Source organism: Oreochromis aureus, linkage group 10, assembly GCF_013358895.1.
Source record: "Oreochromis aureus strain Israel breed Guangdong linkage group 10, ZZ_aureus, whole genome shotgun sequence".
Taxonomy (NCBI): domain Eukaryota; kingdom Metazoa; phylum Chordata; class Actinopteri; order Cichliformes; family Cichlidae; genus Oreochromis; species Oreochromis aureus.
In genome coordinates, this window is record NC_052951.1 from 22,169,459 (window position 1) to 22,184,040 (window position 14,582).

Sequence of the window (14,582 nt, forward strand, 5' to 3'; positions counted from 1 at the left end):
ATTTTGTAGCTGGAAAAAAGTGTTCTGAGACTGTTATAGGTGTTATGAGACACAACAATGAGGAAGAATATTGGACCACTCCTCCCAACAAAGCTGTTTTAGTTGAATAATAATTTTGGGATGGCATCTCGTTTGGGTTAAGGTCAGGACAACATGTTCATCTTTGTTTTCTTGTGCTTTTGGGTTGTCGCCTTTTTGCATTCATTATCCTTTCCTAAGCTTTAGGTCATGGACACAGTGTACTTTCTAAACCATCCATCAGCAGTTGCAAAGCATCTAGGCTCTGAGGTAGCAACTCGGCCAAAACCATGATGCTCTGTCCACCGTGCCTCACTGTAGTTGTGCATTTTCCCCAGAAAATTACATTTTTGTCTCATTTACCAGGGTGTATTATCCCATAAGGATTATTTTATTGAAGAGATTATTTTTATCAATGGTATACCTTTCTTATTCAGTGGTGCTTTTTTAATCTTAATATATATTTATCATCAAGGCATTGCTCACAACACCAAGTCTTTTAAGAGGGAAACCTGCAAATTAGTTTTGGGTGATTTCCCTCCCCCTTGATTAGCAAGAACCGATAGCAGGTGGAGGAAGGGGTTAAACTGTACTACTTGATCTACTATACTGTGCACCCCAACCAAAAGAAACGCAGCTTTCGTTCAGAGAGAAATGCTTTCAAGTTTATTTTCAGCTTCCAGCATGAAGAGAAAGCAAACTAGTGCTAACTGAAACCCTTGATCGCATACAACAATGAATGGTTTAACGTATTGTAATTAGTGACTGCAAGTAGGCACTGAACCACTAACCTTTTGTGTTTGTTTTGTATATGTTGGGGTGGTTTTTTTTGTTGTTGGTTATTTTAAATTAACAGGGATGTGTACTTAAAACAGTAATGAGGCAGGTTGAGTTGAATTTGAAGGTAATACCGGTAGTATTTTTATTGAATACAGTAATGGGAAAATAAGCTAAACCGTTGACGTAATTGTCAAATGCTTGGTGATCAAGCTGACCATCTTCGACACCTGAGATCCATCAGTGCAACATTTGCTTTTTGAGATGCTGTTAGAACATAAGTTAAATTGTTTTTGATAACCTTCTCAAAGTTTTTTTTGTGTGTGTTTGTTTTGTTTTTTTTAAACATGTTAGTGGTTCAGTCAGATTGATTTGTAACCTTTGGATTTACCCAGATCTCAATTATAAATAACAAAGTGCTCACAAACGTTTCCTGCAACTGTTGATGTTTTGAGATAAAAAGTATGTAAACTGCAGACTTCTCACTGTGTGAAAACATCGAATTGGTAGTTTCAGCTGGGGGCAAATTGTGCTGACCATCTGTACAAGGAGATTATTTGCAGATGAAGTAGGGTACTGCACAGTGTCTAGACTAGGCTAAGCTTATTAGAACCTACTTTCTCCACAGGTTACAACTTCCCCTGTTTATGATACGTGTGGGATTTCACTAATGACAGTTATGTTTGTGCTAACAATGAGTCAAAGCAGAGCACAGCAGTAGTGTGATCTTTCACCATACTTGTTGTGACTTTATTTTTATTTTTTTTTAAAGGTAAAGGGTAAAAACAGAAGGGAAGAAAACTGACCATTTCTATTTTTCCAAGCTGACTTTTTAACAAGAGTATATGTTTGCTTAATTCTTCCGCACTTGTCTCCGAGATCTCATTTTCATAATATACTGCCCCTGCAGGCATCCGTGTTCAGCAAAGACATAAGCTGTTTGTTTATTGTTTCTTCTCATTATGTTACCTTGTTATTCTTCTGTGTTGATAGCAACATGAACCGTGAGGACCGGAATGTGCTCCGAATGAAAGAACGAGAAAGGCGAAATCAAGAAATCCAACAGGGAGGAGGAGAGGCCTTCCCAGCAAATTCCCCTCTCTTCCCCGAACCCTACAAAGTGGTAAGTTCGTTCAACTCACGTTCACTTTACCTGGCACCTAAGTGGTTAGTAATATTAAGGGAGTCTGTAACAGTGACTGGAAATGCAAGGTGTCAGACTGTGGATAATAATAATCAGTTCCTGCAAATTTAGCAATTACAATGTGGGAAATTCCTGCACACAATTACAGCAATCTAGTATTCAGCACAACACTGCTGTTTCGGAAAGTCTTGCTAGCTTAAACAAGCACGTTCCAAGAGCTAAACTTGAAGGTGCTCTGACATGAAAAGCTATTTAAAATGTAGATTTACATCAGCTGAAAAAAAACCCACTCAGAGAAAGACAACCATTCCATTAAAGCACCAGTGCAAATGGCTTTCCCTTTTAAAGTGACTGTCAACAATTAATGTTAATTAATTAATGTTAATCGTCTGGATCGTCAGGCAGGTAACACTGTTACTAAGGTGAACTATAGCCCAAAAGCAAGTTTAAGGCTCTTCTTCTCAGTATGTATCGGTGAAACTGAGCTGAAATTACAAGTTGGAGGAGAAACACATTGAGGTCTGAAGTCTATAGTTTTTCTCAGAAGTGTTGTTGTCCCCCCCCAAAACGGTATAAATCCCCCCTGTGGCAAGCATTTAAAGGGAATGAATTCTGACATGTGAATGTCAAGCTTTGTGGTGAGAATAGAACATAATATCAGAAGCTTTTGTGGCAATGCAAATTAGTCATGACTTTTTTTCTTTCTTTTTTTTTAAACCTGTGTCTTTGGTTATGTGGAGATGAGTGTTTAGCTTCAGGCTCCTTTCTTATGGTAGTTCCCGCCAAGTGTATTTATACTGAAGAAAATAACAATAATAATAACAATAATAATAATAATAATTAATTTTGTTTACTTCACGTGTGATTAAAAAAAACAAGATATACTCAGAAAGTAAAGAGCCAGCTTCACTGAAAGTAGATGCCAGCGACATCGATTTCAAGAGGAAATTGGTAGCTTTGTGTGCAGTGTTTGTTCTAATCATAATTATGGCTTAAAAGCACAAATGTTTCTACAAAGATTTGAGGTATGAGTTACATACTTGTCAGATAGCTGTGAGCAGTTCACCAACTCTGCACTAAATACAGCACAGCCTGAAAACACCTGGCCTTGGGTAGCTTTTTCGCATTACAGCTGTTGAAAGCAAACTAAAGACCAGAAAACATGCCTCCTCTTTGCAGCGCTTCCTCTTGTGCTTGCAGACACACATAGATGTAGGCCAGCCAGCTCCAGGCTCCTGCCCGGCCAATATAATTGTAAAGAGGATTTGAGTTCTCTGTACTGGTCTAATCTTTGCCACTAACCAGATTTGAGCAGATGTAAGTGGCTCCTCTCTTTAGCTCGAGCTGGCCATCAAAGAGGCAGTGAGGAATGTGTCCTGACAGGTTGGGAATTGAAAAGCCACCAGAGGTAAGTGAGGAGTGTTTTGGGCCACAACAAAGATATAAAAGCTGACATTAAAGATGGAAAACTCCTTGACCTTTACAAAGGAAGAAGCTTTTCACCCGTGCACATTGTGATCTGCTGTTTTTACACACTTGATACTATGTTTAAGAACAAGATGGTGTTCAGTCTTTGCAGTATCGGAGCAGAATTTTGGAACAGGCAAACTGCTTAAGTCTGTCCAATAGAGTTTTCTCTACTTGTGCGAGTCTTATGTAAGCTTTAGTTTGACTTTTCTCTCCTCTGTCATGCTCCACTAAGTGGAAGTTTAGTGTTCTGTATTAAAGGCCATGTGTGCGTGCAGCTGCAGCTGTGCCCTCCCAGATGTAGACCAGCACAGCAGTAACATTTTTATGGCGTAGAGTTCACGCACTCTCTCAGCGGCACAGAATAAAAGCTTATCTATGAAGCCGCATATTGTTTTTCATTTTCTTTTCACTTAGAAGGGTTCCTTAAAAAAAATTTAAAAAATCAGGGATCCCTCAAATTATATGACGGGGTAGGTGCTTTCAGCCTAACTGTGCCAGGATCTGACTAGACCCAAAAAAGCCAAAGTGACTCCGCAAATTAAAAATCTATTAAGAACTTTCATGTTTGCATTGAACCACAAAAAATAGGCAAATTAAATGTGTCAGATTAAAAAAACAAACTTGTGGCTGTTATTATCGGATATCATAAAATGGCAGAAGAAATGTTGAAGAGATGGCAATCAGTGGCTTGTTCTTTGTAGCTTGTTATTGTTGAAGTGTGAATGATTGAAGTTATTTTTTTCAGCTTTAAAGACCGTACTGCTGCAGGACTAAGCGTTTTTGTCACACAGGAACCAAAAGGTGAAAAGTGTTCCTGTGGTCATCTTGGAGGTTTCCTCTGAAGGTTTCAGCAGTTGAACAACCTCTATACACCATTGTTTATCAAGAAAAAAAGCTTTGACAGAGTTATAATCTGAAGGTTTTCCTCACAGAAGTTTCCTAAGAAAAACATAATGCAACAACAGTGTGTTATGTGAAAGCTACAGTGCAGTTGCTCAAAACAAAACAGCCTAAAACAAAACTGAAACCAACAGCCATTAAGAAAAATAGGTGATACTTAGCTGCGCATATGTGAGCCAGGCAGCACAGACAGGAGGTAGTGGAGTGTGCGTTATGACCAAGCTAAGTTACATTTCCTGCTGCAGATAACGGCTAGTATTTCTTCACCCTCGGTGTGAATCTGTCAAACAAAACTGAAGCGTGAGGCTGCGTGTGAAACTGGATACTCTACACAGACTTTTGTCACGGGCTGATTGCAAACAGGTCGGCTGGAACTCGTGGCCTCAGAGTGATTGATTATCTTCTGTGGTGGGAGTGTGGGCAGAGCGTAACTGTGTTCGCAGATGGGTTTGGACTGATCTGGGCTCAGTCTGAACTTTGAGTTTACGCCTCTCACTGTGCCTCTTTTTTTTGGTTGAGCGCCTTTACCTCAAATGTTGAACAACTTCTCTTTTCTCTGCTTTCCCTCTTTTCACTCATGTTCTCCACAATAATTATTCTTTTTTGTTTGTTTGTCTCTCTGCTTCACTCTGCAGGTGAGCAAGGAAGATAAACTGTCCAGCCGTATTCAGAGCATGCTGGGCAACTACGACGAAATGAAAGAGCCAATTGGTGACACCCTTCCGAAACTTAATAGTAAACCATCCAACAGCTCGTCTTCCTCTGAGGAGAAGTCGGGTCCACCTTTGTTTGGTGGGGACCAGCGGTGTGGCGGCAGCAGCCAGAGCAGTAAGTGGACCCCTGTTGGCCCCGCAGCGGGCGGATCTTCATCCCAGTCTCAGAAACGCTCAGGACTCCAGGGCGGGCACAGCACCCAGAGGAGCAACGGAGGCGGTAGCGGCAGCAGCAACAGTAGCCAGAGAGGAGAGGTGCGGGAAAAGAAGTCAAGTAAACACAGCGGAGGGTCCGATCACTCGAAGTCACACACGTCAAGTCCGGCAAAGGGCTCTCTAAGTTCCTCCAGCAGTCACTCGCGGAGCTCTTTGTCTGCCGAGCAGCATCACAACAAGGACCGCTACCGCTCAAAGTCACCGCGAGACAGAGAGGCCAACTGGGACTCACCTTCACGGGTTCACACGTCCTTCCCCAGTGGACAGCACTCAAGTCAGGCCTTTCCCCCATCTCTCATGTCCAAGCCCAGCACAATGCTGCAAAAACCAACAGCCTACGTGCGGCCTATGGATGGCCAGGAAACAGCAGAACCTAAGAGTTCGCAAGCGGAAAGCTACACTGGACAGTCGCACAGCAGCACCGTGGGAGAGATGAAGTCCAACGGCAAAGCCTCACTTACCAAACTTAAGATCCCTTCCCAACCTGTAGAGGTAAGACCCGAGTCTCAATCTCATGCTGTGTTGAACCTGGTATGTTGACTATTCAAAGAATGCGCTCTTTGTTTGTATATCACCTCAAGAGCAGCTTTTTGAAGTCTCCCTTAAGGCAGATCCCTTTTTGAACATTGCATGCTGTAATCACTCCTTCGTTTTCTCTTAGACCCACAGAAATACATTGTAAGAATATTTCTGCCTTGACTCAAAACAAGAGGTGTCCCTCTGGCGTAACCCTGATTGGACATTAGAAACGACCTACCAACGGCTTGTGTAGAATTTATAGCTTACTATGTCAGAGCAGTGGCATGTGTTTGATTTAATGATGTAATGATTACATTAAATGACCTCTCAGCTTGTTACACATGGTCTGAATGAACTCCTAGTTCTCACAAAATGCCTATAGGATGACTAATAGCGCTCAAAATGGAAGCCACCTCACACATGCTGTACTGAGATCATGTTGTTTATACGTCTCATAAGCATGCTGTTTCTGTCTTTAGGGATCCGGTGATGCCAACTGTGTCGACGAAATTCTTAAGGTACAGACACAACTCTCATTTTCATAGAAAAGCCATCTGCTTTAAATAATTGAATGAACCATCAAGATTACTCACACCTTAAAGCTAATTTTAATGTTTTTTTTCTTCTTCTGTGTTTTCTCTCTTTTCTCTCTCTCTTTTTTTAAATTCAGGAAATGACTCAGTCGTGGCCCCCTCCTTTGACAGCCATCCACACTCCCTGTAAAACAGAGCCCTCCAAGTTTCCATTCCCCACCAAGGTCAGCAGCAGTGACTGTTTGATTAATGTGATTGCGTTGTGATGAACTATTTCCATTTGTATGAATCAAACCTTGCATAAGACATGCAAAGGAGGGTTTTTTGGAAAGTTACTTAATGTGATAAGTCAACTTATTACTTACTGCTTGCATTGTATGTATCATGGCATCTCTCTCATGAATGCAAAGTCATATCATAACACAGAGATTCATGAAAATAAGTTAACACCTCCTTTAATTTTTTTTTTTAATTTCAGGATACTCACCCTTTTCCAAGTGGGCACAGTGAGTATCACACACACATAAAATAATGAAGTAAAGTTAAATGCATATGTTTTAGGCTTTCAGTCAATACATATAAATCTTTTTGTGTGTGTGCTTTAGAGCGAGGCAGTTCATCAAAGAGCTCCAGTAGCCACCAAGCCAAAGCTTGTGATGACCAGCCCACGTAAGTGCTTCATCTTTGAACCTTCTTTTTCTCTTTTCTTGTCAGTAGTGAGTGGAATAGTTGAACAGTAAATATTTGAGTTAAGAAGCTAAAAGTAATCACAGTAACTCCAAATGACTGTGGTGACATATGAAGAATAACAAATGATTCCCGTATCTCAGTAGGTTGGAGGAAGACCTAAGGCTAAGCAGCAGTGAGGACAGTGATGGAGAACAGGACTCTGCCAAGAATGCCTCAAGGAACACATCAGCAAGGTAAACTGTAGAAAACAAATTTTTTAATCTGAGTGCTATGTTGAGACTGTTTTAACCTTGAATTTTTCCCGATCTTGAAAGAGAAACTTTACAGCTCGAGTAGCTTTCTTTTTCTGCCATTTTGTGTCTTGTCTTTATGTGTTAACTACACCTTGATGGCATACTCATGCCTGAAATTTAAAACCATATTTTTGCTGTACTGCTGGATGCAAAGTATATATACATTTTTAAAACTGGATATAAAACAAAGCTGCTTTCTTTAGTGTGTGGGGAAAGACAGAGAATGCAAATCTTGGGGTTTTTATGCACACCTTGTGGCTTGACAGTTAAAGCATTGAAACCCATGAACAACCCAAGGACTCTTGAGCAGCTACTACACAGGTTGCATTAATCTCCTTATGCTGACTGTTTCTAAACCCTGAAAAATACATACATAAGTATTCAGATTTTTGCTGCGGTAACGAACAATCTCAACATACACAGGTTTTTAGTGACTCGACCGTAAAATACCATTATTGATCACTTACAATCTTTATGTGGAGGTTTAGATGTTTGCTCATATACCACAATGACAATGTTTAATGCTCTCCTCTTGAACAGCAATAACAGCGAAGCAGCTGACCAATCAAGGGACGACTCCAGCAGCCACAGCGGCTCAGAGAGCAGCTCGGGCTCTGACAGCGAGAGCGAAAGCAGCACGACAGACAGCGAAGCCAACGAGCAACCACGGCCCGCCTCCCCTGAAGTAATAATTTTTCAGTAACTTTATACAGAGCTGTAATACCGCTTGGTTGAGCAGATTGTCTGAACTAGTTTTCACACTGTCCACTTCTATTTTTGGATTAAATATTTATATGGTACTTTCTTCTAGACTCTTAGATTTTGTTAGGAGTTCATTCAATGTGCCTGTTTCCTAATTCTGTGCTCCCCTCTGTGCCCCTTCAGCCTGAAAAACCCATGGCAAACAAGTGGCAGTTGGACAACTGGTTCAAGAAAGCCAAGCAGTTCTCACCCTCATCTCCAGTGGACAACAATAGCGTCCCACCCAAATTCAAGAAAGATGGCCGAGATAACAGCTCAGGGCGCAGCTATAGTAGCCAAGGAGGGGGGTCAAAAGATTCAGCAGCACCCACCCCAAGCAGGGACCTGCGGGCAGCCCAGAAAGGTGCAGAAGGTGGTCGTGGCCGGCAAAAGTCACCCGCACAGAGCGAGGGTGGCACAAATCCACGTATTCGAGTGGGTAAAAAGCAGCCTAAAAAATCAGAGAAGCCTCCTGTGGTAGAGGAACCGAAGGGAGGTCTGAGAGTGGAGAGTGAGCCGGCTCCAGAGATACCTCCTCATCAGCCCAAAGCTGCTACGAAGGGTTCACGCAAACCAAGCATTAAAAAAGAACCCAAATCCTCGCCGAGGCCCACTCTAACTACTCCCTCCAGCACTGCAGCCCAGCGCAAGCCCAAGGCAGCAACCAAGACTTCTCAGAAATCTCGTGAATTTGTTGACACAGACTTTTCATCATCAGACTCTGAAGGAAACGACAGCATCCCGTCCTCATCCCAGACACCCAAGTACACAGAGAGTATCAGGACACCCGTGTGCGTTTTTTCGCCTGGGGAAGAGAGGGGGCTGTTGTCTCCTCTCAGTGACCCCGAGGACCGCTACCCTGCGAGACAGCCTCAGCAGCAAGTTTTATTAGTCAAGATAGGTTAGTCGAAACTGCTTGCAAGTCTTGTAAAAAGTCCAGAGAATATGTCAAGGTGTAGTGGGCACTGAACCAAATTAAGCCATACCCTACCCTTTTCCTTCCTGTTTCCCATAGATCTCAGCTTGCTGTCCAGAATCCCAGGGCGGCCCTACAAGGAACCTGCAGAGATAAAAGTGGAGAGGGAAGACTCTCTCGACAGGGACAGCAAAGACTTCAGCAAACAGAGCTCTGAGAAAAGCTCGAGCAAGGCCAAGAGGAAACACAAGGTAGAGCAAATTTCAGTGCTTTTTGTAAGAAATACATTCCATTTCTACTTGAAAGCAGAGTAAAATAGAAAAGCTTGTTATTGAGTATCCCTTTCACTTATTAAGGTCCCCCCCCCAGTATAGCATCTCTTGGAATAGCACACAGCCAGATTTCCATTAAAGCAAGAAAGTGCATTTGAGCCAAAGAACAATTGACTACATTCTGGTTGAGATCCAGACCTGGATTTAGCGCTGTTAGATGACTGTGCATTTTACTTTAATCATAGCCACAAAACTACCAAAGATGGAGAATTAAAATCTGTGCGACTGGATATTTTGGGATGTAACAGTCATTTAGGATAACAGTGAGCTGGCATAGTTGAGCTATACCTGCAATGAGTTGGCGTCTTCCGATAATAATTGGAGGTGTGTAACCGATTATTAAATCTGACTTTTTCTTTAATGCACCCTGCTTTTTATTTTTCTCTCTCATCTTTCTTTAGAATGATGAGGAAGGCACAAAGCCAGAGACCAAGCGGATCAAGCTAGAGGATAAATCTACATCCCATCATAAAAGCAGCAGTAAAGAGTGAGTAATCTTAGCTTTTGTCCTGAATAGCATTACCAGTAAACCCTCTGTAAGCCAGGAGCCTAATGTGACAGTAGTAGTTAATTTTGCCTTTTCTGATAATCACACAAAAAACAAAATAAACCCAGTGAATTCTAATGAGCATCATAAAAGCTTAATTACATCTGAGTCCCTTCAAGCTGTATCTGTTAACCATTATGCTCAATATCTGTATTGTTCTTTGTTCATAATTACATGAAGTGTTAATATTTAACTTTTTAGTGTTAATGTTTTATGTTGAGTAGACAGCCTCATTTGATACAAGCATGCGTGCATAATGAAATACTGATTTGAATCCCACTTAGTTCTAAAAGGTCTTCGGAAAAGAAAGAGGAGCCAGTCCCCTCTCCTTCCATGTCCGGTCTTCAGCGGACAATTAAGGCAGAGCATCCCAGTCGAAAGAGGACGGTCAGCCAGTCCTCCACGTCATTGTCCAGCGGGACAGGAAGTGGAAAAGAAGGGAGTCACAGCACCAAGGGCAGCTCCACCTCCAAACATAGAAAAGGAGAGGAAAAAGGGCGCAGCACACGTGACGGCAAGGTAGGAAATGAGTAGCCTTTGTTATCTCTGATACCTATCAAATGTTGCAGATAGTGCAAAGTTTCAGGGCAGACTTTCATCTTGCCAGTTGTGCAGTGTTTTTCCCTGAGCAATTTAAATACCAGAGCATGCATGGAGTGGGGAGGAAGTTGTTGTTGAGGGTAGAAAGGGAGTAGCCAAGGTCATAGCTTGTAGTGTGTATCTACAACTATCACATAATCACAGATTTTTGGTGGGATTGTTTTACATTTGTATAAAACCAACCTCTAACTTGTTGTGAGTCTCTCCTGTTCTGCAAGTCTGTTTAAAAAAACCAGCTTCTTTTCCCCTAAAATGTTATTTTCCCCATACTTCTCTGCAGGAGAAATCCTCAAAGGGTTGCGATAACCAGCTGGCTGTGCCCCCGCTCTCCACAGACGGCTCCAAGTCTCAGAGATCCAAGCTGGTGTTTGAGGACAGGTAAGAGGAGCTCTTTCCACTGTGGATAACCCCTCAGCGGGGCACAGAGAAAGAACTGCTGTGGGGATCTAGAGTTGCCTTTGATGCATAAAGCTGCAGGAGGTTGGGGAGGTCATGAATAGATGTGCCTGCATGCCAGAAAAGTTATGTTAATTTCCATTTTAAAAGGCTCTCTGCTGGGAATCGCTGCCTTTTTAATGCCGTGGTAACGCAACAACATAGTCTTGCTTCTTATTTTCATACCTTTTCACTTCACATTTTGATTTAATGAGATAAGAGCTGTTTCAGGAGTTAAGAGAATGTTTTTATGACATTCCTTCAAAGTTTCTATGTTTAGTGGATATAAAAAAGCACGCCACAGTGTCAAGAACACTTAAATGATTAGATTTGCTAAACCTGCTCATTATTCTTTTTCAGGGTCCATTCAGCAGATCACTACTTACAGGAGGCCAAGAAACTTAAACACAATGCAGATGCCCTGGTAAGAGCAAGACCCCAATGACTGGTGTAATTGAGAGGACTTTGAAACATCAAATGACATTTTCTATGGAGCTTTATGTTACATATAATAACACAGTTTACACTTTTAAGATGTTTCCTTTTATGCTGAAAGTGATTTCACAGTGACTGTGAAATTTTACTCAGTTTTCAAAGCTGCTTTTAGTTTGAGCTCTGCGTGATTTCCTTAAAAATAATAATAAAAATGCTTTTATTACGCAGTTACTGTAGATGAGCAGGTGGATCTGTTTAGCTTCACGTTTGGTATCTGTTATGTACACTTGCGTTATAAAATAGCCATCTCTGTTGGATTATCTTATTCTTACTCAAAATTTAATTATTTAGTTGCTGTTTTCTTCTTTTCTCTCTAAACACAAAATCAGGATCATAAGCTACATCAGCATAATATTACTTCAGTGATATGATCAGTTTGTGCAATCCCAACCAGGTCACATTCTAACCGTGTCACTTATCTAATGTTACTGGCTAAAACCATGTCAAATTATCATCATGTGAATGTAGTTTGTCCTCCCAGTCTCAAAAGAGCGTGTAGTATTTGATCACTATGTGTCCTCTTTATTTATTTATTTATTTATTTATTTAACTTCCTTTACAGTTTGACCGTTTTGACAAGGCGGTTTTCTATCTGGATGCCGTGGTGTCTTTCATTGAATGTGGTAACGCGCTGGAGAAGAGCGCTCAAGAGGCCAAGTCTCCTTTCCCCATGTATGCTGAAACGGTGGAGCTTATCAAGTAAGGGCAGCCATAGCTGTGTTTATCACTGTCAGCAGAATTACACTTTAAAGGAGACCTCCACTGGTGAGAACCACTACATATGAGGACGTAGTTGTTTAAAAAAACAAAACAAAAAAAACAACTCGTTGTGGCAAAAACCTGTAGCTCTGTTTCAAAGGCCAAGCACCTCAGGGCTGCAGAAGGCACACGTTGCATAACACACCACACTAATGGTTGATTTGCATTGTGGGTAATGTGAGCACCAGGCTTTTGACAAACAAGTGGATTTTGATACTTGTGGATGGAGTGCTCCTTTAAAAAGTACAATATTTAAGGAAGTGCTTAATTTGCTTCAATCCTTTTCTCCTAAAAACTTGAGCTCTTGATTATCTCTGCATCCAGATACACTATGAAGTTAAAAAGCTACATGGCCCCAGATGCTACTCCAGCAGATAAGAGGCTAGCCGTGCTGTGGTGAGTACACTGAACAACATCAGGTGGTGGACTCTTGTCTTCAGCTGTCAACTCCAAGTACTCGTTACCTGGCCGTGTAACTTAAACTTTCCACAAATTTCAAATGATTGTTGCTTCTTTCTTTAGTATAGATCAATATTTATCCTTTTTTTGCTTCCAGCCTGCGATGCCAGTCTCTTCTCTACCTGCGGTTGTTCAAGTTGAGGAAAGACAGCGCTCTAAAATACTCTAAAACACTCACCGAACACCTAAAGGTACTTTTTATTATTAACTTTATTTCCTTGGCAGACCTTCAAAACCAAAGACGTGCAGTAAAATTCCATGAAAGAAGTTTTTCTCTGTGAATATGTAACATGCTTTCTCTGTGTGTACATAATGTTCTTCTTATTTCATTTGCCAGAACTCTTTGAGCAACACCCAAGCTCCCTCTCCTGGAATGGGAAAGTAAGTCACATCCTCGGTTACATCCTTTGATGCATAAAGTAAAGGAGAGGTTCTTGTTTGCTGTTCTGTCAACTGACTCCCAGGTTCTCCCTCACAGTGCCAGGAAACTCATTGCCATATCTGCTTATTTCTGTTTCCTGATGCAGTAAGACGGCAGGTATGCCCTCTCCAGTATCTCCCAAACTTTCACCGGGCACAGCGGGTGGCTACTCAGCAGTCAGCAGTGCCAGCAGCACTAGCTCGTCTGTGACCATACCTCAGCGGATCCACCAGATGGCTGCCAGTTATGTCCAGGTCACCTCCAACTTCCTGTACGCCACCGAGGTCTGGGACCAGGCTGAGCAACTATCTAAAGAGCAAAAAGGTATACGACACAAGGATTTACTTATTAATTAAAAGGAAGAGACATATGATCTTTGTTCTGGACTTGCTTGTCATTGGTTATTGAAAATGTATGTTTAAAAGCAAACACAGATGGGATTTAGAGCTATATATCCTGAGCTGCTATTTTCTACATCTTTAATAGTTCAGCAGCAGCGTAAGGTTTTTCATAGATGTTTGCCAGCAGTATTTGAACATACTATGTAAAGAGATTTGAGTATGGATCTTTACAAATCGGCAGCAGGTTGGCTGATCGAGTATGCAGACCATTTTTTGTTGACCTTTTTTTTTTTCCCCAGCTGCATTTTATGACTCATTTGAAGGTTTTATTTGCCTTGGTTGCAGAAATGTTTTGGTAATGAAATGTTTTTCCCGTCACAGAGTAGGCCTTGAGATCTGTTTACCATAAAGGCAATGAGTTTGTTCTGTCTGTTTTCCTGTTATTTATTTATTTAAAGTAAAAAAGCAGATAGTTTTGTGTTTTTTAAATGGTTAATGTACTGTTAGTTTGTTTTTTGTTTTTGTTTTTTTGGCTCTTTCCAAGTTTAAAAACAGCTTCAAATAGGACTAATTTGCTATCAGACGATCTTAGCATGCCTCTTTTTCAACGTTTCTTTCCTCTCATCTCTATTTTAGAGCTTTTATATATTTTATAAATATACAGGAGTCTGGGCAACGAGCTACCAGAACTCTTATGTTGTGCCAACAGATGTGTCATTTACTAGAGCAACATTTCTTCAGATTGCACTTCTTTTTCTTATATTACTTTATAGTACATATTTTAATATAATATGGGTGATTGTTGTGAATTGGTGCTATCTAAGCAACTTAGAAATGAATGAACTAAATATTAAGATAACAGAGTAAATGTGTAGTTAAAGTTCTTTACAATGATGGAAAGGGGAGTTTCCCTGTTCTGACCCACTTAAGATCAAAGTGGGCTGTATCTGGCCCAAATCTAACATCTGTGTTCTAGATTAATGTGCAAAAACGGATTTTATTTATCTACCTATAAATAAAATCTGTTATTTTCATTTTTTTACTTACAGATGTCAAACTGTTTTTTGAATTTGAATCATTGCAATTTAGTAATAATGCAAATTTCATAGCTCGAAGCATGTTTGTGATTGACTGAACTTCTGATTGAAAACTCTACTGCGTTTACAAGAAACCCTCGATCGACCGCAGCCCACACAGCATTATCGCCACAATCTAAAGATGGAAAAGTCAGCAGCATCACAAAGTGCACAATTTTCCCTGGCT

At 41.0% G+C, this 14,582-nt stretch overlaps 1 protein-coding gene across 2 annotated transcripts in view; it reads left to right on the forward strand.

The window, feature by feature from the left end:
• aff4 (AF4/FMR2 family, member 4) overlaps positions 1 to 14,582 on the forward strand; it is a 29,717-nt gene that overhangs the window by 10,827 nt on the left and 4,308 nt on the right. For both annotated transcript variants that reach the window (XM_031725928.2, XM_031725927.2), the window contains exons 2-20: positions 1,789 to 1,918; positions 4,945 to 5,730; positions 6,237 to 6,275; positions 6,428 to 6,514; positions 6,769 to 6,796; positions 6,896 to 6,959; positions 7,121 to 7,213; positions 7,814 to 7,958; positions 8,159 to 8,915; positions 9,030 to 9,181; positions 9,664 to 9,749; positions 10,094 to 10,328; positions 10,690 to 10,787; positions 11,205 to 11,268; positions 11,902 to 12,038; positions 12,423 to 12,494; positions 12,655 to 12,748; positions 12,895 to 12,938; positions 13,085 to 13,302. In XM_031725928.2, coding sequence (XP_031581788.1) covers positions 1,793 to 1,918; positions 4,945 to 5,730; positions 6,237 to 6,275; positions 6,428 to 6,514; positions 6,769 to 6,796; positions 6,896 to 6,959; positions 7,121 to 7,213; positions 7,814 to 7,958; positions 8,159 to 8,915; positions 9,030 to 9,181; positions 9,664 to 9,749; positions 10,094 to 10,328; positions 10,690 to 10,787; positions 11,205 to 11,268; positions 11,902 to 12,038; positions 12,423 to 12,494; positions 12,655 to 12,748; positions 12,895 to 12,938; positions 13,085 to 13,302 — 3,325 coding nt within the window. In that variant the 5' untranslated portion in view covers positions 1,789 to 1,792. The remainder of the gene's footprint in view (positions 1 to 1,788; positions 1,919 to 4,944; positions 5,731 to 6,236; positions 6,276 to 6,427; positions 6,515 to 6,768; positions 6,797 to 6,895; positions 6,960 to 7,120; positions 7,214 to 7,813; positions 7,959 to 8,158; positions 8,916 to 9,029; positions 9,182 to 9,663; positions 9,750 to 10,093; positions 10,329 to 10,689; positions 10,788 to 11,204; positions 11,269 to 11,901; positions 12,039 to 12,422; positions 12,495 to 12,654; positions 12,749 to 12,894; positions 12,939 to 13,084; positions 13,303 to 14,582) is intronic.